Genomic DNA, 27,957 nt, shown 5'->3' with positions numbered 1-27,957 from the left:
CGCCTCCGCGCGGGCCAGCACGGGCGCCCGCGGCACCGCCAGCCACGAGGCTGATCCGTAAACTACCGATAACTCCGATTCTGTTAGACCCATGAGGAAGAGCGGCGAGCCCGGTAGCTGCCTCGGGAGCAGGGTGGCCATAAACATATGTGGTTGCTGGATGCGACTTGGGAGCATATGGGCCGTCGCGCTTGGGCTGGGGAGGCAGCTGCGCCAGCTCACGGAAGTAAACAAGGTAATAAATGTGTGCTAATTAATACATGAGTTAGAGCAGCAAGTCAGCTTTCGTACCGCAAAGGATGGAACGGGAACATGCAGCAGACCCCTCGCAGCTCTCCAGGACAGCCTCTCTGCCAGCCGCTCTGCGCCGCGCTCACCACTCGGCTCCCGCCTCCGCTCCTCCTTGCAGGCCCCAGTGCTCCCAGCGAGCAGGGCAGCAGCCAAGGAGCAGCCTTGACCCCTCGCCCTCCATCCCTGTCTGTGCGGGAAGGGAAGGGCACTGCAGGCAGCCCCTTCCTGCTCCCAGGAGGGCAGCAGCTGCCTGCAATCCCCAGGTAATTCCTGCCTCTCCTCCTCCTCCAGCTGCTCCTCCCCAGGGCAGGGGTTGGGACCAGAGCCCATCCAAGGGATTTTGCTGCTTCCCCTCCTTTTTGGCCCACAGGAGGTTTCCTAGCACAACTTGGAAGGGCCTCCAACTCCGCTGCAGTCTCATCTCTTGAAAGGTTTGAATGGAATTGATGTGCCCCTTGCAACTGATTTGGTATTAAAATTTTCACATATACAAGGCAATGAAGAATAAGAGCTAGGCTGGTAAAACAAAAAGATAAATCAACCGTAGAGAATGCAGCTCATCTTGTCCACTATCCCCAACTGCAGTAGCAGAGTCAGAAACCCTAAGACCCTAAGGTTTTTAGTGCTAGAATGAGTACAGCACAGAAGACTGTAATAGTGCCAAACAACATTAGCTGGCACTATCATTTTTGTCAGAAATCATAGAAACTAAAAAAATCATATTTTTAAGGACTGCAAACCCTCCCAGTGCAGTACTCCACAAAGCAATACCTGCCGTGCTTGAGAAGGTGCTTCTGCCACACCACGAAGCCTCTCTGACAACACAGTGACCAAAGGGCATGTCTAGATCATGGAGGCTGCAGCGGGTTCAGGAGCAATTTGTGTGCACGGCTTTATCAGGCAGAACCCACATATCCCTGTTTGTCATTCTCCTTTCATTTGGAAGAGAGCACTTTTGCCCACTTTGCAAGCCTGTTGGATTGGTGTTGAACAGTTTAAGCACCAAGTAGGCCAAGATACTTGCATTTAAAAGTTAGTGGTGTGGTCATCTATTCTGGGCATATGCAACTGTGTAATGGTAAACTGCAATACTAGTTGGCATACAAGTAATTATAACTGCACATACCGTTTATGAAGTAGTGGATGCTTGACTTTTTTTCTTTTCCTTTATTTGAGAGTTCTACAGCATCCAGGAGAAAGAAGAAAATTTTCAAATAAAATAAGGAGAAATTCATGGGAAACTTACAGTTGTCAGGCTCCAAAATACTTAGGTTAGTACTTTGTCTCATCACCTTTTTCATTTTAAATAAAGGCTGTTTATCTTTAGTAGAGTATTAATGTACACAATACATCAAACGGTATTTTAAGAACACTCATTAAGTAAAAATAACTTAGAGTTCTAAAAGCAAAATTTAATAAATTAATATATGCATGCCAGATAAAAATACAAAATTACAATTGAAATAGCAATAATAATAAAGGAACACTGCTCAGCATTGCAGATTCACTGCAACCACCATAAACATCATGGAGAATTACTTAAAAATAACATTTAAAGTACATATTTTGTTTCCATTAAAACAAATTACTATATGATGGGGAAAAAAAAGAAAAAAAGAAAAAAAAGCACAAGAAAAATCAGCCAAGAAAGTGGCAGAGAATGATATGAAATGTCAATGAACTGCCAGAGGCTCCATTTCACATAAGTTGGTGTTCTTTTAGTATTAGAAACCAATTACATAGAACATAAAAGCGAAATCACAACAGGTTTACACAGAGAAACATGCTGAATTACAATCACAAACTATCCAGAACAAAGATGCTGCACCAGTTCAGTTGTTTTCTTCATGGAATGATTCTCACCAGAACAGGGAGAACAGGGAGCCAATCATGCAATAGGTTTAGTTTTTTGTTTTATATTTAACATGATAAACACCCAGGATTACTAGTACTGGAAAGTATGTGTTAACTTTTTTCAACATCAGCTGAATGGCACTACAGAAATGACAAAGAGTTCCTTCATTTTTATCCTGAATACACCAAAAGCTCTAGCAAATATGGAATTCAGCTACAAGAGCAATTAAATTACTTTAAAATATTCCTTCATCCATAGAACACTGTTGCTTCCTTTTTATTACAAAATCCCCAAAATATTCAAAATAAAATGTCTTCATTTTTTATAAGCATCTCCACCACAAGTCTCTGATAACGGATGTCATTCAGTGCAGCCATCGCATCCAGTTCTGGCGCTCGCATAAGAGTTGGTCCAAAAACTATGCCCAGATTCTCCGCACTCATGAGATTTTCCTTTTCGTGAAGCGTTACTCTGCAAAAAAGACAGTTTTTACACCGACTGCAAGATTCCTTCCATGCCAAATAATGCCGACATGTTCTTGAAAATAATCCAAGGAAGGAAGAACCAGCAACCCGTTTTTGCCTTTCCCCAGTGCCTGGGAGAGGCTGCCCTTTGCAGCAGGATGCACCGGGGTGTCCCGCAAACCTCCCGCCGCTCGTGCTGGGGTTTGTGGTGTGCCGGGTGTCTCTGTCCTCCCGCGCACACAGAGCGGGTTTGCTGCCAGGAGGAGCCATCCGGGCTGAGGGAGGGCCTGATGATTTGATCTGGGCAAACTAGAACAGTTTTGCTCTTGCTCTCTAAAGACTGCACCATGCAGAGACTGTACCTATGGGAAAAGCTACTGTGCTCTGAAATATCCTCTGCAAGTCTGTTATTACGTGAGCAGTTTCACAGTCGTGTCCTGCTGTTGCCACATGCCTGGGGTCCTGCCCAGCCTCCCTCGATTACGTGACTCTGTGCTGACAAGCTGCTTTCCTCACGTACACGCTACTGCAGTGCAGCTGAAGCACATGTGAATGCACTGGCTTTGCACATTACCAGCTAACCAGGATAAGCCGGACTGAACATCCCCGATTCCTCCTCGATACAAATCACATCTTGTCACATATTCTAAAGTGGCTCAAGAAACCATCACTTCGGGGCAGCATTGAAGCCATCAGGATCTCACTGGAACCTCATTTCAAGGCAGTCTGAGCAGGTTATTAAACCTGTTCTGACAGGCCTATTTCTACCCCCCTCTTCTTCCATGGTGCTTAACAGCTGCCCCGCATCTCTGGCCTTCCATTGCCAGGCATCCGGGGCCTCCTTTCCATCTGCAGAGGTCAGAAAGGATCCACAGGAATTCAACCTTTCCAAAAGGAGGGGCTGGAGCTCTCCGTTGGGGCAGGCTGCAGGTACCTGCAGAAACACAGCTCGTGGCCAGGGATTATACCCACGGCAGGAGCATCCTCTGCTGGGTCCACTGCAGCACCACGGCCCGCTCCAGCAGCAGCGGCAGGTCACTGAGGTCCAGCCAGCCACAGCAGCCTGCAGTGTCACTGGGGCCCTTCTCACGTGAAGACCCCCCTTACGCTGCCCCGTGCTCCTGTCACCGCGTGGGCAGCAGGGGAAGGGGCTCTGCACAGAGCGTGGCCGGGGCGTCACGGCGCTGCGTGCGCCCATCGCTGCCGTCCGCTGCAACGCGCAGGGAACGCAGGCGTGCGCCTCCAAGCACCTGCCCTCACCTGTGCTGGGGAATTGCCTCAAAAACACGCCCCAAAAGTTCTCAGAAACAACTAAGTATGCAGGGGCAGTAGCTGCAAGTGTTAGATTATTTCACTTTGCTCCACTGTGATATCTTGCATTGCATTAAAAAAAAAAACTCAAAAAAAACCTCAAAAAAACCCTCAAAAAAACCCACAAAAAACCCCTTTGCTATAAAGTCAACATTCTTCTTCCTTTTTTCCCCTTTCTGCCTTAATTGAAAGAAAGTTGAACTACTGCTTTTTAGTTTATAATTCTTCTAGATAAGGGAGGAGCGTTTGATTACCCCATTCAGCAGTGGGCAACAGGTCATCCTGTAATACAGCTCTTTTTACCAAGTGGATTAAAATAAAGTTCTTTAAAAATCAGTGAACTATGTTACCCTTCCAACTGATCATTCATCTGTACCAGAAATAACATGTACAAAAGCAAACTTCTAGCTGGGTCAGCAACAGCAACTCGTGGCCAGGAGTTTAAAAAAAAAAAACAAAACACAAGCTTCACACACATCCCAAGCAGTGCGACTTTTGGTTTTTCCTCTCCCAAGTACCTTGTCACCAAGTCTCTCATGCCAGTGTCTATTCTAAAACATCAATTAGAAACATCCCTGAAATAAGTGAACAAATCAGACAGAATCCCTGAGGCTGAGTTTTGCCTGCAGTGCTCAGAAGAATCAACACATTCCTACTTTAAAACTACAAAGAAAAAAAGAAAAGAGAGCTTAAAATAAAAACTTATTTTCCCCTACAGAAAAGGAATAATTCTTACAGGCCATAGGCTTATATCTCTTAAGAAACTAAAGTGGCTATGCTCATGCCACATCCATTTTCCCCTTTCCTTTCCTAAAGGCAAGAGACCTTGTACAGCTGTGATCAGTATTCATCTGTCAGTGTCTCTAGTAACTCGTGAGCCTATTGACCAGTTTCAATCATATCCGAGGGAGAAGAAGTCTCAGGCAGATGTTATTTTCCTATGGCTTTGAGGAGGTGGCAGGTGGAAGGAGGGGATCCGAGTTAACGGGGAAGGGCTGGCAGACCATGCAGCAGGTGGGACTGAATGGCCAATTACCACACAGCAGCTGAGGGGCATCAGCTCAAGCCTAGACATCTTTTTTAGGTAGTCAGAGATGACCAGGGTAGCAGAAGCTTAGAGGGAAAAGATATCAATCTGTAGCAATTAAGTTTTAATAGTTCCTTGCTCACATAATGATTTGTTACTCCTAGAAGCACTAAAGGCAATTACTTTTTACTGTAAATATTTATAGTGCAAATTTATTAGGCAGACAACTTTTTGTTTCAGAATTGAGAGTTTGTTCCTTAAGTAATTTGTGGTGCTCTGAGGGGAAGAAAAAATGGTGTCTATTCATCCATTATTTTGCAGTCCAACAGTATCCTCTACAGCCTCCAAAAGCTACCCAGGATTTGTTTTGCAGAATTCTGTGGGTTTTGCCTAGACTTGTCTGAAGGTCCTAACATGGATTTTGTTAAAAAAAAAAAAAAAAATCAGCTCAGGTCTTCCCAAATAGCCCACCTACCTCTTCAGATGTGCCATTAGATACCGCAAGGTTTCACAGTGTGCGGGTGGCAGCAGTTTCAGTGCCTCATGGAGAATTTCCAGCTGTTCATCCGGATCAGTGGTTTCTGAAACACAGATGTTTAATTGTTGCCACGTACATAGCCAGAATTCAGACACAGAAGGCCAAGAACGTGGCCTGCAGAGGAGAGGGGGGACCCTGCAGCTGAACTATTTATTTCAGGAACACATCCAAAGCTCATTATGGAAAAATTCATGCGCCTAAAGAGGTGCTTGGAGCACAGGCAGGAGCAGCACAATGTGTTTTTGACAGAGAGAGCTCCCACTACAAATGGCACATGCTAGCAAGAGATTCCCTGCAGCCTGCTTAAAAATAAATAAATAAATAAATCCCTTGGTAATCATTGCTGGCCAGGCCATTGTTGCATAAATAATCCACAGGTGCAATTCTGGAACAGCAGGACACATTGGGAAGTTTGCCATCAGCATCCTCAGCTGTCTCCATACTACTTGGAAAGAGCCTTCTCCCAAGCAGCAGGAAGCCCCTCTTTTGTACCCTGGCTCCCTCGCCCCTTTCCAGGTGTGCCTGGTGGGTGCTCATTGCAGCACAGCCTTCGGGCTGATGTGGCTGGGGGCAAAATGCTCTAGCTGGGTCTACAGCAACTTGGGGGCTGACTGTCTACAAGGTTAGTTGTGAGGGTGGCCTTGAGAAGTACCCGCCAGCATGTAAAGACACGCCAACAGGACACTGAGAATGGTTACCTTAGAAATTAATCACTTTTAATCTTACACTTCCATTAATTACCCTGTTTCTAGCAACAGAAAAATAGAGAGACTTTAGTTATCACTATTGAGTACTAAGGATTCACGCAACACATGCACAGCAGTGTGTTCCATAACGTGACGAAAGGGAAGCGTTCCTGGTAATGAGGCAGGAACAAAATGTGACCGTGATCATAGAGCACCACAGAGTCATGTCAGAATGTGCAGGGCATATTTAGTCCTGCAATACTCATTAAACAGGGCACGCAAGGGAAGCTGATGGGACAGCTATTAAATCCACAGGCAAGTCATGCAGAAAAAGGAGAGGAAAGGGACTAGGATGAAGAACAGGAGGAAAACGCTTTATACATACTTGCAGACTCTATAAACTTTGGGTAGGCGTCATACGTGATAAGTGGAATTGGCAAATCCCTGAAGTACAGTTTAAGTGCACCAGTGATAATATTGATATCTTCATACATATTCACAGAAATATCTGCTTTTTCCCCATCTGTGTGGAGAAGGCACTAACATTAAAGCCTTGGAAATGTAAACAGATGTAACATAGCATTCAAATGAGAGGTTTATGTCGCTTAAGCATTAGAGGGACACAACTACAGATTTGGGGCCTTTATGCGCAAAACGAAGAGTATTTTGGGGTTGTGGAGTTCATTGTTTCAGATGAAGACCTCAAGCCTTTTACACAGAATCTTATCCTTCTTTCATTTCAAATGAGCACAAAAAAATGCTGTGGAAAAAAACCCCGCCTGCCTGTTTTAACAGTTTCTATGTTGGAGAAACGTGTGGAAGCTCAGCTATTTCTGTACACATCACGTTGCCAAAACAACACGTTGCAAACAACACATTTGCCAGCAGCGAATGTGAAATTATGGGAGTCTGGGAAAAAAGAAAAAGGAAGGGAAATCAACTCAGTACATAGCCCCCTCATTTTATAGGAAAAACACGTGTTTGCCATTTAGCCTCGGCATCCTTTTCCCACTGCCTTTTGCCAGGGAGGAGAAGCATTTGCTCCCACTGACTTTTTTTTTTTAAAAAACTGTAAATATTCCAAGTAACTACAGATACAGATATTTCAAACTTTGTTTGCACTCTTGTGTTTATCCTCCTAGATCGAAGCTTTCATCCAGAAAGACCAGATTTAAATTGCATGATCCTTTTCAGGCACTTCACCCATTGCCCTATTTTTCCCACACCCCCAGCTGCAGTTTTCCTTGCAAACTGGGCAATAATTGACACAGCTTTGGCCTTCACTCTGTAAATACAGATCCTGATGGAAGGAAAGCAGATTTTGACAATAAAGGCCCAGTGGGGTTCACATACTAGTCTGGCAGGGACACTCTCCTTCCCCTCTTTTGGACCACCAAACTGGCTCCTTCAGAAGGGGGACAGCAGAGCACAGGACGGGTGGGGGCTGTGCAGAAAAAGTGGATATACAAATTACAGCGACATAAAGTTAGAGCACAAAGTAAAGATTCTACCTCTGTCAAATGCCATTTTGACATCTTCAATAAGATCACTGAATCCTGAGACTCTGTATAGTCCTTCAGAATTAAGACCTGCAATGAACATTTTAATCAAGAATTAAAATTTGTATCATTTTTTAATTTTCCTTCAAACCATTCTCTTTGCCATATTCTTCTTTTAAGAGAGAAAAAATCAGATTGGTTTTAAAAGCCTCATCAGGCTTTTCTTTCAGAATGAAATCTTACCCTGGCCCTTTTAACTCCAACCCTTGCTTTATCCGTCTTGTTATATTAGCACTAAATTGTGTTTATGCAAACAATTGTAGAACTGAAGAAACATATGAAACCAATTACAACCTATTTAAAAATAGATAACGGAGATTAGCTTCCTCCATGTTCAGTCATTATTTCAGAATGAAAATAAATACACTAATTCTAGAAAAGAACACTCAATGTGCGCTAGGGGAACTACCAGGGGGAAACATATCATTATTTAGAATGCATTTCACTTTTTTTTTTTTTTTGATAAAAATATTACTGGTGAGATAGCTGCTGGTATGGAACTATAAGGCAATAATTATCCAGAATGTTTTCTTTGGTGTTGAACATTATAAAACACATATTATACACGTTCCTACTTGCTCTGTGTTTTACTTAAGATCATATTAAGCAATTTCTAAAAGCCTTTGTAAAAATTATAAATGAGTATGAACCACGAAATAATACAAAGTATGAAATTAGCTCTGCAGGGTAACTGGCAGTCATAAAATGGCTCGTGCAAATCTCTTTTGAGCCATCATATGTTCGGCAGAAACCCAGATGACCCAGATCAATCTAAAGGGATTATCAGTAAAGTAACCCAAGTCCATTAAGTGCGCCTTACCTCTAGATTCAATTTCCCTAATGCACATGTCTACCACCATGGGTCTCTTGGTGAAGTGCGCTTTTACTAGCGTCGTAAGGTCACAGCTGTACACTTTTTTGACATGCTTCAGGTCTGGCTTGCAGTCATTTGGGACCATCTTGGAACACTGTTTGTGCACATTTAAACCACAATCTGAGGGGAAAATGAAAAGCTGATTAAGCTACTGTTTGGAGAAAATGTGCCATGAAGTCAGCGCGCGGCTCCTGGGGGAGCTCATCTCATCGCATCTCATCTCGCCACTGCTGCTCCTGCACAGACCTTGCACTGGTCAAATGCAGGAGGCTGCTGCATATCCAAAGCAGCATGTAGTAGTTATCCATACATTTCCTTTCCAAAAAAATTCTTTTATGCCCAGAAGTTTTAACACAAATTGATACATTTTCATAGTTTTTTTTTTAAATTAAGATCTAACACTCAGTAATATGCCCCTTTAGTATTTTATGTGCCCCTGTCACGATCTAAACCTTCTTTCTCAAGATGTTCCAGACACTCTGACACTCACATTTTTAATACAGTCCTAGCCTGTGGCACTTAGATACATTCTTGAGCAAGCTTGAGACGAAGGTACAACCCCACTGCGCAATACATTGGCAACATAGTGCTGAGATCTTAAACACCGTAGGAAACTCTACTAGTAGCCTTGCCAAGTGAGGTGGTCCATGGTTAACGTGGTTAGCGACACGGCCTGTTCCTCAGCTGGTAGGGATAAGCAGATGCAGGGATCACCAAACTGTCTCATGTTTTGCCACTGAGCAGTTGACAAAAGAATTTACTGTGCTGCAGTAGTTCTAATTCTGCAGCAGTTTCAAAGGGTTTTTGAAACACAGGGTTGGCAGTCCCTGAACAATTTTATTTACTTTAAAAATGACATAGGGAATATTTGTTGCTCAAAACTTAAACAAACAAATCGGCATCTTTATTGTAAATATACTAAGAATGAGATTTAGTCTAAGTAAAATTTAATTGAAAACAGATTACAGAAAAATGTTTGTTCTGTCCACAACCATGGAAAACATAATAAGCAGGATTTGGGGAAAAAAAATAAAACAACCAAGGATAACACCACTAATTATACAGTAAAGATGAGTAGAACAATTCAATCCCTTTTAAACTAAGCAAACATGGCAATCTAGAATACCAGTCTGTATCATATGCAATCTGTGATACCAGCATTGTGCAACGAGCCAGCCTTCTGCATCGCTTGGAGCCCTGTGCAGTCCCACATGACTGACTTTTTCACTGAAATGGCTCTCGTTTTCCAGTGGAATCAAGGAATGGAGGAACTTGGAGGTTCAATGCCTTGATGAAAATTCGCATTTTCTTCTCCCACTGCTGTACTGAATATCCCCCTGTATATCTACCCCCTGTTTTTAAGTTTTTATTAGACCAGTACCATTTGATTCCTGTGATACTGTTGGTGCTACTTGTCTTTTCATAATGCCCCACACATGATTTGCCTTTGCTCTTTATGAAACGGTGAAACTCAAGAGTTAAGGGTGAAGTTTGACTCCCAGGAGCCACTGCTGCGTGCTGCTAAAAGCGCTTAGTTTGCTCAACAGGCCCGGCACGTGACGGGCCTTGTCACCCGGCCTGCTCTGGAAAACACTCGGGCTCATGGCAGCAACTGGGCCGCGTCATGTCACCTCCCATCCGTCACGGCTTACACCAACCCTGCTCCAGATGAAATGAATAATTAGAACGCTCTTTAGCTATTCCTGTGCAGGAACGTCTCCCTTCTCTGAGAAGGGTGGTTAGTGTGCAAGATGGGGAGCTGCAAACTCTGAACTTTACACCTGACTGGGATTTTGTTTCACAGGCAACACCAGGCCAAGGCAGTGCCAGACGAGGCAGCGCCGGGGCTGCCTGCACGGTTCTCCAGCGGTGACCTGGAGGACAACAGCAAAAGCCGGTGCTTTCCTCGGGCTGGTTGTGTTACATCCCACGTTTACTCTAAAAATCTTACTTGGAAGGTGCAGGCCTATGGACAATAAAGCCAAACCTTTCAAACGCAGTCACTGCCTTATGGTTCTGCTGTGTTAAGAAACTCTGAGCATGCAAATTAGTGAAGTCAAGGAGAGCTTTATATAGATTTTACATATGGCCAGTATTATATTTAGTCTACACTCCGAAAAATCCAGTCACTATAATAGTTTTAAACCATTCCAAAATCCAAATTCATTGGGAACATTTGACCTGAAATATTTAGTTCTTCAGTTGTAAAATGGGAAGATGAGTAGGGTCTTGCCTCCTCTGGGTGTTGTAGAAACAAACTCATTAAATGTCTCTGAAATGTGGAGGAAAAATTTCTCATCCTTCAGAGTAAGGTTTGAATATTGCACCACTGGAGAGACCCAACAGTCACACATTCAACAAGGAGAAAACAAAATACAAAATAACTGTTATTAAGCAAGTACCATCCATTCAGAATTCAGAATGAGGATGAGGTTGTGGAGTAACAATAGATGTAGTCAAATAATTAAAGGCAATATCTTAATGCGCACGCACAAAGGAGGCAAATTAAGAAATGTATTAAAACAAATATAATTGTATGTGGAATTTTGAAAATTGCCACAAGAGGCACTGATTCCAAAATGTATGAAAGGTTAAATATTAAAACATTATACAGAAATGTCTGTCAGAAATGATGTGCAGAAGACTGGAATGGCTGGGTCTCACAACAACTCACCAGCAATTTTGTTAGTGCAAATTAGTAACTTCACACAGATAGTAACACACAGACAGAGAAGAGTTATGTTTACAGAAATCCAAGGTTAATTAAGACTATAATACATAAAAAAAGAGGAAATAGGCTTCTAAGAATCTTATACTTAAAACAATTACTGGATTCACTGAGATCATCCTAATGGTATTTATACAAGAAAGGCTTATTTCATTAAAATATTTCCCTTACAGAGACATTTTCAACCGAAAAACCTTGTTTCCAAAAATAATTATGCTACTCCTAATACCAAAACATTAAAATGCGTTTTGGATGTGACCTCATTAATACCAGAATAATAATTACAAAACAAAAAGTCAGCCTTCCTCCTCTTTTGTTCCTCCTTTACACTTGATCGGATTTTATGCATCAAATTCCTCCTTATGGCATTACAAACACTCCTGAGGAATATTTAAAACCTAAAAATATTTCAGGCACTTAATCCTTGCAAAATCCAGTAAGACTGTTTTCAATAATAATATTGGACTGCTCAGTATCACTCTGACAATCAAAGCTCTTTTTACTCCTTATGTAAGTGAAGAAGTTCACCTTACTTCCTTTAGTAACTGCAAATCAATAAATAACTCTAAGATTTCAGTGAATTAGTAGCACGAAATTTTTATTTGTTCCAACAAAGAAGCTGAAACTCATCAGTTGTGCTTTTTACTGGCTGAATCCTTTTCTTGTGCTGGCAATACTTTGTGAAAGGCAGAATAGTCACGATTCAATCAGTAATCTCTGATTTATGTTGATAACCACAGACAAATACTGATAGAAGGGCAACCATCTGTCTTGCTGTTTCAAACAAGATGAAAAGCACTTGGGCAGGAGGTCAGCGCTTTTCTTCTACTGAATATTGTAGAGTTCGGCAGAATGTGCCAACCATCCACTGCAACTAAACGCAGCTTACTCTTCCGTACTAGAAAACAGGAATTATACTGCAAATTGCATATTATTAAATGAAAAAAATGCCTCCTCTTCACATTACAGATGCTTCATGACATCTTAGAAACCCATTATTTTAGAATTAAGTAAGAATAAACATGAAAGCCTAGTCCTGAGTCTGAGTGCTTCCACATGGTCAACCCTAAAGCTGCTTGCCTTACACACAAGCATCATCACTTGGCTCAATTCCTTGAGTAAGACCAAGAGGATTCATGTTACCTCAAATTTAGAATCTATATATTTTCACTTATATCAAAATAAATCCATAAAAGTTGACTTCAGCAGCTTTACTACTGATTGTGCTAGAAAAAACAAGAATCTAACCAATTTCTTATAAAAGTTCATCAGAGCTTATCCACTGACTCTTTACAGGATTGTAGAGGAGCTAAAGAAAAATCCCCCTAAAGTGTCATATCTGCTGACAAATCCTATAATGATATAGGATTGATTTAAAAGATGCAGTCATGGCCCTGTGCAGGTCAATAAGAAAACTTCTGCTGACTGGTTAATCAGAATTTCACCCTATGTGATGGGTGAAGATGAATTCACAGGACTAGACTTGCATATTACTCCATTTTATAGTGCCATCAAACTGTGGCCATCTTTCATCAAAAAATACAATCAGGAATTCAAGAGCATGATGGAAGTTTGGAAATTCAGGAAAAGACGAGTGATTTTGGATGACATTAAAAAGAGATTATATTAGCTACCCTAGTCTTAGTAACATATTGATCTAGGAGTTCAGATAGGCTATGACATTATTTCTATGAGAGATACTGGATTTAAACCCAGCCTGACAACACTTTCTTATCATACCTGTGAAAAGGTTTTTTCATGTTTTAGAAACAGTTAATACTGATGTTAGCCCACTGAGCTGCAAGAACAAATAAAGCATTCATATTAATGCATGAGCAGAGCCAAAAGATATATGTACATTAATACTGGCCCATAAGCACACATTATAAATATCTGTAGAGACTAAAATATACTTACTTAGCTGTCACTTTTTGTTATGCTGTTGATTTGATTTTAGTCAGTTTTACATTATTTTTGGTTTATGATTTACTGGTTAATGTGGCCACTGATCACGCTCTGTAGGAATGACATCATATGCTATATACATCACTCTAATTACATTTTTGAATTATGCCAGAGAAAATGTATGCGTTTTGTGCATAAACGTGTTATGCGTTATGCTCCTCACTCTGAGGAGCAGCTTTAGGAGCTAAAAGGTAGATTTGCATTATCCACAACGATTTTTAAAGGCCTCCTTGGAGGGAGCGGTGTGAAGCGTGGCTCGGAGCCACGTGTGTGCTGTGCCCGCGGCACGAGAGCGGCCAAGCTGCCGCCTCTGGAAAGCGGGCCGAGGTGTGAAGGCAGTGGGTTCCACCCAAGCACAAATTATCAGCATTACTCACAACGGGGAAAAGGTCAGAACACATTTTCTCTCATAAATAAAGCATAAACTAGTAGCTTTAATATCAAAAGCTCTTTTCTGTAGAAAAGAAAGCAAAGCTGATTGTCCCCTCAGGTAGCAACCCCGCTGGCCCTGTGTGCTGCATTTTGTGCTTCCAAGCGCACAACAGGGCCATGCGACATCGCTTTGCCTTCTCCTTGCCAGACCTCTTCCAACACAGGCGACATCCCACCGTTCCAGCACAGCCACGCTGCAGAACCCCGCTAATGTGCAGCACATCTGGAGACAACCGGGCACCACCAGCATCTTCAGGCATTTGTTCCACTGTGTCGTGGCAAAGCAGTAAACATTTAAGTCCCATAACAAGGCTGCTGTGAGGCCATACCATGTCTTCTCTGAAAATGAGCTCCTGGGGTTCACTGTGAGCAGCACTGGCTGCAACACCGCTGCAGCTCCGGCTGGTTGCCCCACAGCAACAGTTCAGCCACAAGTTCATTTCTACAGGCTCTTCAGAGACAGGTCACCTGCTCCAAGTGCAACTGCTTACATGGGTGGCAGGCTGAGACGCTTCAGAGCAAATGTACCAAGGCAGCAAAAATAGCATTTTATATACAGTCTCAGAGAGTGCCTCCCATTAACAGAAGCAGCCCAAAGCACTATCAGAAGGATCTAGTAAAATACATCAAAAAATTGGAGTCTTTCCTTTAACATAAGCTAATTAATGCTCTTAAATCAGTCAATTCTAAAACAAACAAAACAAACAAAAAACTCACCTCTGATTAAATGATTTATTCTTTAAGAACAATAAGCAAAAAGATACTGAAGCAAAAGCTGAAGGAGGACCTTGAATGGCTGTGACCAGGTCAGGAGGGGAAAAGACAGCAGGACAAGGAGCTTGACAAGTCTGGTTGGGTAATACACTGACAACGTTGCTAACACCATGCTCTAGCCTCTAGTAATACAGACTCATCTCCATTAACATTTCCGGGCATTTCATGTACGTATCTTTAATAAAATGATACTTCCTGATGTTTATCTGTAAGCTTTCTTTGGCTGTTGTTATAGTTTCTCTCCTGAATACATTCTGGGCAATAGAAAGAGCCCTCCAAGCACTGAGGAGCCTTACATAGGTGGAATGTAATTAAGAATACATTTTTATGGTTATGGATCTTGAGCTCTTATATCTTCATTAGTTTCTGCTGAGCTTCAACATTTAAACAAGCTGGTGGCAGAGTAGCTTCAAACACTTCTTCAGTCATTCCTACTTGCACAAGGACTCTAAGGAAAGCCCCTGGAGATGAAGCACTCCGTCAGAAAAGGCAGATTCCTTGCATACAAATGAGTCTCATTTGACAACATTTTTAAGAGCCTGTGGTTAGGATGCAAAAAATTGAAGCATGACGCTCAAAGGCAGATATCTAGCATAAGGATTCAGTTTATGAAAATAATTCTATCTTTAACAAGCTGGCGAAATCACACGTTTCAGAGAATAAAATGTAAGGAACAATGAATGACATTTGTTTTGCTGTGGATATACATACAGTAAAATTCTAAGTCCATCGATTCATTTCTTTCAGTATCCAAATCCTGGACTTCAGCCTAAGTCTTAATTATGGAAGGAAAAAGACATGGAAGGGTAAAGGTTGTCTTTGTTTGTCATGCAGTCTACATAATGTTAAGATAGGTATAGCCTATCTTCCAGAGGATACCTGTATGGGACTGTACCTGAGAAGGTCTTGAATATACTCAAAGCCATGTTTTGGCTGGCAAGGATATGCTGTTCAGTCACACTGGACTGAAATAAAGAATAGTTCACGTTGCTAAGGCATTCCAGCTGGTTGCTATGGCCTGATGCATCTTTCCACAAATGTTTGGCTCTAGTTTATTATTTTTCAAAGGATCAGCTTGTTTGTATAATATAATCTAACAACCATTAGAAACAAGCCTGACTTTCTTCCTGTCCCTCCTACTCTTTTCTGAAACAAATGACATTTATCTTCGTTGTGCAGTTTAGACTGTCCCACACTTTCATTCTTCCATATGTTCTCCACACCTTTATTGACAACAGGATTTTAAATGATAGAACTTAGCAGCAATACATTCATATTTGTTAAGCTTATCACTTCTGTATAGCTCAAAGACTTCTCTTGAGATGTGCAATTGTTTGTTTTAAAAAGGAAGGCTTTAAAAAGTATAAAATTACATATGGTAAATGCACTTTTGCTCATAGGTATTTTCAGTGATTACATCAACCACAAAACTAATTCTGTGGATTTCTCTGGGGTGGCATTGAACCCTATCCTCCTAAAATCTGCAATTTTTTGAAGTAAGAATCTGTTTTGAAAAGCAATGGCCTTATGTGGCTCCTTGTTTATTGTATCTCAGTATGAAAATTTTTCAGTTGAAGCACAAAATGCTTATTTTTTTTCTTTGTTTAAACTACCATCCATGTAAATTAAGCCAAACCTGCTTATATTTTACCACCTGCTACAAAGGCCCTCACTGTATCCGTGCGCCTCTGACTTCGGTCTGGTACGCTCGAATCTGCACAACTTCACACTCTGATGGTGTGCACAGCCTTAGCTGGCAGGAGTGGGCAAACACTTCTGTGGATGAGGCACGAAGAGGAACACTGAACCCTGGCTGTTTGGATGAAATAAAGTAGGACTAAAATAAATATATTTAAAAAAATCCAACCAAATGAACTCCCACCCAAACAAACAACATTTCAAAATCCATAATCTAACCTAAACCAGACCAATGAACACTCAGTCAATCAGCCTTCTTCCACCGAGAGGAAACAAAACCCACAGAAAAGGCCTGCTGTAAATATCTGCTTTTTATCTAGCTGCTATTCTTTATTCGTACCAATGTCCTACATATTCCTCCAGCGCAGCATGTGCGTGGACTCCCTCTGAACTGCCTGGGCTGGTGGCCTAGCTCAGGGCAGACACAGCCAAGGCTGAGCCTGTCCTGCTGCCTCCCCTTAAGGGCACCTGGATCGGAGTTTTTCTCCTTCACCAGCTGCTAATTTTCCTAAAATCTTTGAGGATAAAATGATCTTGAAAGCTTCAAACTCTGTCATCTACTGTTGAAGTTGGCCAGTGGCTGCAGGAGCCCTGTGATGAGACTAGTGTGTCAAGTGAGCTTGGCAGCCAGCTGGATGGACATGCTGCAAATAATTTCCTTGGGAAAGCCTGATATTTCTGCCATTCAACCTCAAGTAAACAACTCGGAATACACATGGGAAACAGATCTGCCAGGCTCAGGAAGTGAGGTTTTTATAAATCTGGTTTTCAGAGAAGCATGTTTAATTAACTATTTTTTAAAGGAATTTGAAGGCATTATTTCCACACCTCTCCAACAACGACATCAACATGTGCGCTGCATGCCCTTTGGTATTTCTCCCACTTCTTCCACATCAGAGTCTCTCACAAATAACTCTACCGTTATTTGTGACGAACGGGATGGAATTTGTCCTGCTGTCGTCGTGCCACAGCGAGGAGGTTGCCCAAGAACGATGCCAGCCACCACTCCTTCCGGAGAAGGGAGCCGAGCGCCTGGGTGGCCGGAGGGTCCCGCAGAGCCTGCAGGTGGTCTCAGCACGCACATCTTGCCCTTGGCTGTCTCGGTGCTGCTGCAGGGGTGTCCTGCATGTCGTGACTTCAGTGCAAGCCCCGGGTCCTGTGTCAGGGCTCTGGTCATGGCCTGCGAAACCTTCACCACGCCGTGCAGCAACCCTTCGCACGTGCTTTAGCAAGCAGGTGATGTCTTGCTACGGGCAGTTTTAAAACTTAAATAAGATCACTGAAACTACTGCAGGTTATCGACACTGATATGATAACTTTAAAGAAGAAAGCAAGCCCTAATTATAGTTTCTGAAACTATGAGGTCATTTAATATACATATGTTCCTGTACACAGTCAAGGAGGAAAAAAGACGACCCACAGTGCTTATTTACTATCTTCATAAGAACGAAAGAAAACCAGTTATAAGTTTTTGGAAACTCACAATTGAGAATAATCTGCACAGATATAGGAAATCAGCTCTACTGCAGTTAAAAAAAAAAAAAAAAAAAGGAAGCAGCACAAAATAACATACATTTTAGGTTTAATTTATAAAAGCAGTATTTTTGTTCTTTCCACAGAACCACGTCATAAACCTTCAAACTGTTCATCTTCATTGAACTTCTGGATAAAAGCTACTCAACATAAAATCTGAATATACCTGGTATTTCTCCTAAAGGCCAAGACCGAGGAATCTATTTCAAGTGCGAAAAGAAGACAGTACATTTTCTGGCTCATAAACACTTTAATGTAAAAAATGCAACCAAATAAGTCTGTAGATGATCCAAGAACAAAATCGGGCTCCCCCTGTCTCTTTTAGTTCTGTGCACTCTGTTGAAAATTAACAGTACTAAAAGGTACTGAAAGGTACTAAAAATCCTGATTCATGTTTAATTAAGTGAAAGACATTGCTGCTACCCTAAGTAGTTGTGGTTGGGTGAGGGGAGCCATCACTGAGAAAGGAAACGCCATTTTTATGTAATCATTTCTTAAAATAGAACTGCAGGCTTGGTCAGTTGTTTCTATAATATAACATCCTGCACAGTGCAGAGTGTATTGATAATGATAATGATAATTGCATTTCCAATAATTATAGTGTAAGGTTTTTAAAATATTTCCATCACATTTTGGCTATAAGTTATTTTAAATTTTACATTCTTTTTTACAGTGCTGTGATTAAATGCTCTCTTATTTGCTTGAGACAAGATTCTAGAAAGCTTTAGACAGTGCAGATTTTCTTAAATTAGCTTGAAAATTCAGTTTCCAGGGTAACATATGCAGGTCTTTGTGCAGCAACATTTCTTTGCACCGTTTTTGTAAATGTGGTTGCTAGAATGTCATAAAATACTTTTTAAATGCAGTAAACTATTTTTGATCACTTTGATATTTTTGCCTTTAAAAAAGCTGACTGCCCTTTCTTTTCAGAGAATATCAATAAAATTGTCAAATTATTTTACTTCAGAGAGGTTTAATCCCAGAAATGCCTGCAGAGACACCCATGAGTGAAATACATTTATATAAGGATCTGAATGTTTATGTAACATTTCTGTACATATCTCTTATTCATCATCTTTTTTATCATTATTTTAAGCTTGCAAAGATGAGATATGACTTACGGTCTATAACACACCGGGAGTCTGCTGGCTTATACATAAAGTTGACCTGAATATCTGCTCCACAACAGCAATGAGAAATGTAGTAATTGTCTACCTGGCACATCATGACCCATAATGAGTGTCTCTCACCTACCAACACATAAAACTGTAACAAAAGAAATAAAGCTAATGACACTTCTGCCTGTTTTCTCCTCTATTCTGAGAGGAAAAAGTCCCATGATGATGATTACTATGATTTCCCCTCTGGGAGCACTTGAGAGGTGCTCTGCATTGCTGCAGTGATGATACTGGAACAGGTACCTGAAATCGTCTGCAGCAGAACGAGCGTTTCCTTCACTGACTTTAGCAGGGGTCAGATCAGACCCTTGCCACATGGGTTTATGATGGAGCAGGCAGCAAATTAAACAGTTACAACACAAGGAATGTCTTAGGAAATGAAGACTGAATCACTGTTACCTGCACATTTTACTCCCTGAGCAATGAGGCCCCACATAAAGTTGGCGCAGTATTCACACCAGTGCGGGCCCCTGAACGTGTGCACCTGGAAGACAGTAGCAGAAAGGAAAATTACAGAAAATGACCCAATTGTTTCACAGACATCAATAGTAATGTGTCGAAACAAGACAGAATTCCTCTTCTTACAAGGAACCGCATGCATTCACTGCAAGTTTTTCTTTCTGTTTATCACCACAGGAAAGGAGGAAAGAAACATAAGAATGACTGGACTGCCAAGACTCTTGAAGTCCTGTGGAGAATGTGAGCGCAGCCTTCGCCATCGGCGTTTCCTCTGATTTGCCCCCTCTTGTTGAGGTCGACCGAGTGAAACGGGGCAGGGACGGCACGATTTGGAAGTCTCAGACAATCCAGGCAGGCAAAAATATCCATGCACCACAGAAACTGAAAACACACTTAGGAGCTCTCTGATTTAAAGGAACTATAAAAAGAAACTAATTTTCTCCAGACTAATGCTATATGTTAAAAAAACTAAATTAATCTGGTAAGTGGAAACAAGAATGCACTCAGGCAAAAAAGTCAAGGCTAAGGAAGAAAAGGCCAAAGCTCCTTTTAAGCCAGGCTTGCCTGCCAGTGACAAATCCTGCCACGACCACTAGCTAGTTCTGATTTTATCCTGATAAACTTCCTGTTGTAGGAAACCACACGATTTTTTTGCAGAGAAAATCATTACTTTCTTAACCAGTGTAAAAGCCTCTCAGTGTCTATTTAAAATAGTCACTGACTGATGAAACAACAGTAACTGATGATCATAAATAATGAAATTTGAAATGTAATAAAAATACTTGATTGAAATATAATAAAACCCACTTAGGGCTCAACTCAGTCCTCCAGAGCTCTTAGAGGTTATCAGAGTGGACAGTAAACTTGTGTCTGTGCAATGCCTGCTCACATCAGTGTGAAGTGGAAGAAATGCGTGTACCTCACATTCACACTGGGCTCTGCTTATAAATAGCCAAATGTGAAGTGGGCCGACCAAGGTGCTGAGCATCTCCTGTGCCACTGATTTAAATAGCAGCTGAATCCCAGCTGACACCTCAAGCAAGTGACAACACAGAGAAACACACAGAAATTCAGATAAAACTGCATTTTTCGCTACGGGATGATCTGCAGCCTTCTGGACATTTGCAGCCCACAAAGCAGCAGCAGAAGGGCAGTCTGAAAAGCCCCTCTCGGAGCCACGCGTCGCGTTTGACCCGTGTGCGTGCGCGCTCAGCCGGGCCCCAGGGCGCTGAGCACCCGGCAGGAAGCGCCACCATTTTGGGGGGCTGCTAGCACAGGGCCTGGCTTTGCCCCGCGGCCGCTGCGGCCCTGCCTGGCCCTGCTCCGCGCGGAGGCCTCGTGCTCCCCACCAGCCCCTGCAAGTCCAGCTGATGACAGCAAAGCGCAGGGTGATGGTGCCCTCGGCAGCTGTAGTCTCCATTTCCTTTCCCTCTCACCACAAAGAGGTTTTTCACACCTTCTCCGCCATTACCCCATCTGCACTACCCACATCCTCACAGCTTTTGCTGCAGTCTTATATATTTTTCTAGGTCTCTGGCAGCTTTTCCTTCCCAGAATAGGCACACTCTAATATCCTCAAGCAAAATGTTGGGCTTTAATGTCACACTGAGTAAAGAGAACTTTTTTTTCTGAAGGTGAGGGAAGCTTTCTTTCAGTTATCATCTATTTTTTTTGTGATCAAATGAACATTCCCAAAGTAATTATTTAAAATATTTCTTTAAAATATGCTGAGAAAAACTGAAACAAAAATGATTGCTCAAATTTTAATTAAAAAACTATGATTTTTGTTTCAGAATTCACTTCATTTTTATAAAAGATTCTTTTTGCTTTTTTGTTTGTTTTGTTTTAGTATTTCTGTAAAGCATTGGGACATTTGTCTTGCTCCTTGAAATAAATGCTCTGGCACTTAAACTTCTCACTTTAAACAGAACAGGACCAAATTCAGAAATGTTATGTTTGAAGTGTTAATATTTCTTGTCAAATAAAAGCAATTAAAATCCTCTACCAGCAATGGTACTGGCACGTGCTTCTCCAACACCTTGCTTCCCTCCACGTTCATTTCTCACATGTTGCTAGTAACAATTATCCCTTTAGACATAAAACATGCACCTTCCTACTGGATCCGTTCCCCTGACATTGTCCTGGCTCCCAGCTCACCCCTCAGACTTATTCTACACAACTCGTTAACAACTTCAAAACGCTATGGTCAAAACAGAGGTCCTTCTTGCCTCCTCATGGACTGGTCACTCTTCACAAGACCAAGAACTACTTTGCCACCTTCTGTCCTCAGCTGGAGATCATCAGCATTTTCTCCCTTTTCACATACCCAGGTTTCATACAAACCCAAAAACGTCTTTAAAAATTTCCTTCTCAGGAAATCAACTTCTCGGAACATCTATCCTGAGCCTAATTAGGTCTACTCTGCCCCATGCAAATTATACTTTTTTTCTCCATTATTCCGAAACGTAAATTCCAAACAGTTAAAGGCTAAAGGTAGATGTATCTGCTTTTATCCAGCTTCCTCTTTCATCTGATGTGCAGTAGTATTGTTCTCACGCAATGTCAATTAGGAGGCCCTTCCTCCGTCTCCTGTGTGCAGAAGACCAGAGGAGCAGCTCTGGTGCCACAGCATTTATCTTCGCTCTACCGTGGAACAGAATTGGAGTCCACTTCAGTACTGGTCTGCACAATGTGTCAAAATTAAATCAAATCAGACACAGTAAATGATGCCATAAAATAGCAAAACAAAATGTCCTTTATTGGTCAGAACAGCACAATTCTGTTCCATCCCACGGAGTTGAACCTTGCAACAGGCTAGAAGAAATATCCTTTTCGCTGGTTAAAGAGATAGCACCCGCAAACAATTTATTATCATGTATTTATTACATGATATTTCAATATAGTATTCTGATTTTTATATTTAATTCCCCCATCCTAAAAATTCTGCCACGTGCCTTGCTTATTTTCAAAACTAAAACATGCTTTCCAGAAAAATTTCTGAAAACTCAACAGCAGAATTCCAGAGATTCTGACTTAAAATACAAGTTTTTTTTTTTTGCTCCCTTTTAAAAACAACTTCTTGCCATATGCGAATTTTACCATCTTATAAAATGTGAGAGAACAGGTTTGCCAAGAGCGGTTTATATCTCCCAATCATCCCATTCTCACTCCCACCCCAAAAGTCTTTTTCTCCCTTTTTCCATAATAACTCAATCCTGAGTGATGTTTTAAGAAGTCTACAGAGCAAAGGGAGGAAGAGGGAAAGAGGAAATGATTTTCAAAATTTAATTTGCAAAATTCCTGGGAAAATATTAAAATGAAATGGTAACTCTTCATAATTTTAAAGCAAAATATCTACTTCAAAAACTAGAAAAAATCCTATTACTAATTTTTCCTGCAATTCTGTGATAAAAATGAGAGCCTAACATTGAATTAACATCTATGCATTTCTACTTCGAATTCTCCCACAGTATCAGTGAGGTATAAGACACACAGATCTACTGTGATTTTATGTAGGAGGAGAGTTTTCTGCTCAAGTTTGAAAGACATTTTCTTATATGCAGTGAAAAATAGCTTAGCTCCTGTGATTAATAATTATATGTGTTACAGGATTTTATTTTTGTTCTGCATTTTGTTAAAATGGTGCTTAGAACAAAAGAGAAATTTTTAGGAGAACCTAACTAAAAAAGTCTTGATGACTCTGACAACAAATTATACCAAAGCTGTGAGTTCCTCAAGTGATGTCTTGTAGAGATTTCTAAGGCTCTGTAAAGGTCACTATTGAATTTAGTTACTTACACATCTCATAATTCTGCCTATTTATTGTGCCCTTTGTATTTCCTGGGCAGTTCATTAGGTAGCCTTAATTGCTATCCGAAGGTCAAGACTGAGCCAGGATATAATCAGTACTCATAACCGGGAGAGATATATAACATACTAATAGCGGGGAGGAAAATATGGAGGAAATATGAATAAAGTGCCCTGGAAACATGAGGTGAAAGACCATGATGGATCTGTAGAGCTTTACAGAAGCCAGAGAATGGAAAATTGGGCTGGACAAACCATGTATATACAAAATCAACACCGAAACACAGCGAACAGTCTCTGTGACAACACACACGGAAGTCTTTCCTAGTTAGAGGCTGCTTCCATGGTCTCCCAAAATGGCAGTCCTGTCAGACAGTGTCTGTGCCGTTTACGGAGTGGTGCCGCCTTTGCCATGGCCCATCCACACTGAACTGAACTCTCACTGGGGAGAGTAAAGGGTTTCGAAAATCCAGGTGCTACAGTTTGCGTTGGGATGAAATACATTAACTAGAAAAGAGGACATAAAAATGTCATGGATCTGCCTTCATGAACTACAGTGGCCAGCGGTCAGGCTCTGCCGCCCTACCTAATTTGCAATTACAGCAATTAAATTGTCTGTTGGGACTTTCCCAAGGTTTTAATTGGATGCAGGAGACATCGTACGTCTTAATTAAAACGATGAGCTCAACCTCTAGCACTAATGCCTATCCTCCCTGTCACAGCTGATCTTATCAGGCACTGAGAGTCTCCGTGCTGGCACCCAATGGGCATGTCCTCTGCTGCCATCCCTGGTGTGGACAGCAATAGTCACACAGACATGAAGGAGGTAGGAAGGATAGCAACAAGAAATTAGATCAACTCAATTAGCAGTTTGGCTATGTTTCCATTTAATCTTTATATATATTATAATGATTAAAGAGTGCCTCTAAAACAAGGATCTCAAGTACTCTAAAATATTTTAGTAACTGACATTCCTCCTGCGAGGTGAATATTGCTGCTGCTGAATAATCTGAGAAGTGAAGAAACTACCATGACAACACATATAGCAGAGCTATATCTATGATAATTGCTTTCATATGAAAATATAATAGAAATTAAAGCAACTGAGAGTATAGGAACATACACTCTCCAAAGAGAGGGCCAACGTTGCCTATGCTGGCTGTGGCATTGACTGTATTGAGCCGATGTGGATCTGATCCCATAACCAAGTTCCGCGGCTCCCTGAGCTGCGGGGACGTTGCGCTTGCTGCACCACCGCCCAGAGAGACGAATACAAACACTGCCTTATGGGCAGTGGGCACACTGGCAGGAATTTTGAGCAGGCAAACTTTATTCCAGGTCCTCACTCATCTGCAGCCAGAAGCGCTGTCATGTCTGGTTTACTTTCTGCGTTGTGCTGATCATGTCAGCAGAAATGAGAACAGCTGGAAATTGTGTTTAAGCCCCACTCAGAGAGTTACGGTAAAACAGAAAAAAAGAGGGTAGCAGGCTGGTTGTTGACTATTTCTTGTAAATTAAATGAAAATGATGATTCTTTCAGGATGGAATGGCAGATATTTCTGAAATTGATAGCTAGAAACTGATACATTCTCCACTTTAATTCCAGGCTCAAGTTACTTATTACCTGTGTCTGGGTACAGAATTCTGAAACTGGAGGTAAAAATTGAAATAAAACTATTTAAAATTTTAAGAAAAAATAAGCACATACACTACATAATATTGCAAGGATAACCCCAAGAGATTCTTGAAGAGATGCATTTGCGGTGATGCTATGGCTAATTTGGAGGAAGGGCAGTTGATGATGACAGAGTATGACATGCTGTATATTCTCCTTGAGGCAAATGCCTAGTTTGCCTCAGCAAAGCATTTCTAAGCTTCACCATAGACATGAGCTGGTCAGTTCTTGGAGCTGTGAACATGGAGACACACAAGATACACGAGTATCAAGGAACTGGGATACTTGTGTGATGAGAAGGGAAATACATTATGGATTTTTAGGCAGAGGCAAAGCTTGAAACTGGAGACTAGTGCTTAGAAATCAGAGAGGGTAAAATAATCTTCTGCTACTTGGAATCTGCTTTGGAAAAGCTTTGGCTTTTCCCAAAAAAGTAAAAATGTAAAAGTAACATTAAATAAATGCTTTACCCACCAATGCTTAAAACCTTTTCTGGCCTGATCTGCCTTTTAATACACAACAGGTTTCAAGAGCAGTTATACAGAACTGACAAGATCTTCTCTGAAGTTTTGGAGAAGTTTTTCTGAAGTTTTTTTTTCTCTCTTTTTCTTTTCTCCAGATACTTTCCCTGCCTTTGAACTTTTTTTTTTTTCAAATCCTCGAAGTCTAAAAGAAAACTTGTATTTCCTGAGGTTTTCTTATCTCTGAGAACGTGTAGAGTCTCTCTCAAGAGACTATGCTAGAGGCACCCTGTTCTCTTTCTGAATATTCATGCGAGTGCAGTGACTCACTTGAAGCTTAGAAAATGTTAATGACCAGGTCTGCATCTAGCAAAAATCCGTGTACTTTATTTAGGGGACCCAGAATAATTTACCTCAAATCAGAACCTGCCTCAATTTTCATAAGATCATAAACAGAAACAAGTTTGTCTTATAAATCACAGAAAAACAGATCTGCTTAATAGAAGTTTGTTGCAGTTTGTGATCTTTTTGCAGCAAGCCTCCTGCATCCCATCTTCCAGTTCCCAGTGTTTAGACAAGGCCTTCATGAGGAGCCCTTGTTAGAATAATACTGTATGACATGGAAGTGATTTGTTATGACTTTTTACACCACAAAAACACCCAGCATGGATACAATTATACTGCTAAAATGTGGGGCAGGACCTGGTTAGCTTATCTGTTTCTAAGCTGTACAAATTTCACTGGCATAAAAAACTCTCGCTAGCATCAACAATCAGCCCATTAAAGTGAATTTTGAGTCTGTCTGCACTGGCAAAGCTTTTCTTGTGGAGACGTGTCTTCTTCACTTTCTGGACACTAACCTGCCCCCCAGTTTCTGTCTTCTGCCCCCACTGTTTTCTCTGGAAAAGAGTGCCTGGCCCATCAATGGGTCATCCTCAAAAGAGAGGGCTAAGACTCTTCTTCAGTGAGAGACAGAGAAGGGAGAAACATTAAAATAAGACATCAGTCTTATTTTCTGCTAAGACATTTCTTAGGTGAAGTAAGAGTGGAAACACTCTCCTCTCTGGAGTAAGGGTTGGTTTGAAAGAGAGTTACGTTTGAATGCTGATCCCCGATTCCCCAGAATTTAGCAGAATTAATTGACTGTGCTAGCTCAGGCATTAGTGAAATAGTGACTAAGAAACAGCGTGACAGTAGCAAATATTGCACATAAAGCTAACAAAAATAGCCTTCTGGAGACATGTGAAGAGTAAAAGAGAAATAAGACAACCTCCTTGGGAAAATGATGTGCAGAAACGCAGAGTTCAGTTCCCCTTTGACAGACACGGACACCTTCTTGCTTCAGTGAAGCAACACATCACTCGTCTAGGTAGAAAAGTGGTTTTAATATCTTGGAGTTTCAGCACTTATGAAATACCTGCAGAATGCTCTTCTGGCATGAGTTATCTCCTCAGCAATCAGGGATGTCTGATGGAATACCCAAAACAACTCAAGGGAGATAAAACTCCTCTGGGGCCCATGAATCACACAAGCTGGAGGCGAGTACAGACCTTTAAGGTTATCTAGCTGATCTCCTTGATACTGTAAGATGTTTCACTGTTGCACGCAGGTGTTTTCAATTTGCCAAGTAACAGTGAGGTTATTTCACTGACTAATGTTTCACCACCAGGAAAGCTTCCTGCTGTTCATCTCAAATTTTCATTTTCCCCTTGGTTTTACGTTTTCAGCCCATAACTCCTGACTAGTACTCCTGCCCCTCCTTCCCTCTGGTTTACATCTTTTGGGTATATATGGATTTACTGTTTTCTCCGACCATATTCAAATAGCTGGCTTTGCTCAGCAGGAGGCAAAGAGGGAGGTCAGCGCAGAAGCACCAGAGCCCAGTTCTTGGGGGAGAGGAGGCAGAAAATGTTGCCTGTCAGGCAGGAATGGGTCCAGCTGTAGCATAAATTTGTGGGAGTAATTAGGTATAAATTTACTCAACCCTCTTCTAGGAAATGTTATGAAACTATCCCATATGATACGGCTTTTCTGCCGTAAGAAAAACAACACTAGCTTCACTTACACCCCTCTTCGGAAATTTAAAGAGCAGCCTACCCATCTCTTAGAGCTTCCAGATGGAAGATGCTCTTGTTCATACTTATCAGTGGGAAAACAAACGAGCCGTCCATCAAGTACACCTTTAGACAGTGCATAATCTTTCCCTGTAATGGATAAGAAACTGAAGCAGAGGAAAAGCCTTTCTGTAGGGTTGAAATTGCGGGGATGGTGAAGTGACTGAGCTGCTTTGCTCTGACACTTTACAAGAGAGATCTCATTCAGTGCACTGGACTTGAGAAAAGCAGAGTATACACAGGGAGAGAAAAAGAGATCAAATATGAGACAGAGACCCAGTCAAGTCACACTCACAGTCCCAGCTCACCTTCAAATCCTCTTATTTAATTAGAGCTAAATAAAAAGCTGTGTCAAACAGTGTAGACAAAATCTCTTTTCAATGATATATTTGAATTAACAGAACCATTTTTTTCAATTTATGGAAGAGATTTAATTAACACAGAAGCATTAATTGAAAATAAAATTCATAAAATACAAAAAGCCCAACTGCACATTAAAAAAAAACAAGTACTTTTAATATCTACCTC

At 41.4% G+C, this 27,957-nt stretch overlaps 1 protein-coding gene across 1 annotated transcript in view; it reads right to left on the bottom strand.

The window, feature by feature from the left end:
- Positions 1-1,682: 1,682 nt before the first annotated feature.
- Positions 1,683-27,957, bottom strand: part of CHN1 (chimerin 1) — an 89,444-nt gene continuing 63,169 nt past the window's right edge. The window contains exons 8-13 of the mRNA XM_088527040.1: positions 19,313-19,397; positions 8,552-8,725; positions 7,684-7,761; positions 6,558-6,695; positions 5,424-5,529; positions 1,683-2,617 (exon numbers count right to left, since the gene is read on the bottom strand). Of these exons, the coding sequence (XP_088383166.1) occupies positions 2,446-2,617; positions 5,424-5,529; positions 6,558-6,695; positions 7,684-7,761; positions 8,552-8,725; positions 19,313-19,397 (753 nt within the window). The 3' untranslated portion in view covers positions 1,683-2,445. The remainder of the gene's footprint in view (positions 2,618-5,423; positions 5,530-6,557; positions 6,696-7,683; positions 7,762-8,551; positions 8,726-19,312; positions 19,398-27,957) is intronic.

This window comes from Tinamus guttatus, unplaced genomic scaffold (assembly GCF_059628265.1).
Source record: "Tinamus guttatus ecotype Peru unplaced genomic scaffold, ASM5962826v1 Tinamus_guttatus_pri_ptg000260l, whole genome shotgun sequence".
NCBI lineage: Eukaryota > Metazoa > Chordata > Aves > Tinamiformes > Tinamidae > Tinamus > Tinamus guttatus.
Note: the sequence above shows the minus strand (reverse complement) of the source record. Positions and strands in the feature narration are given on the sequence as shown.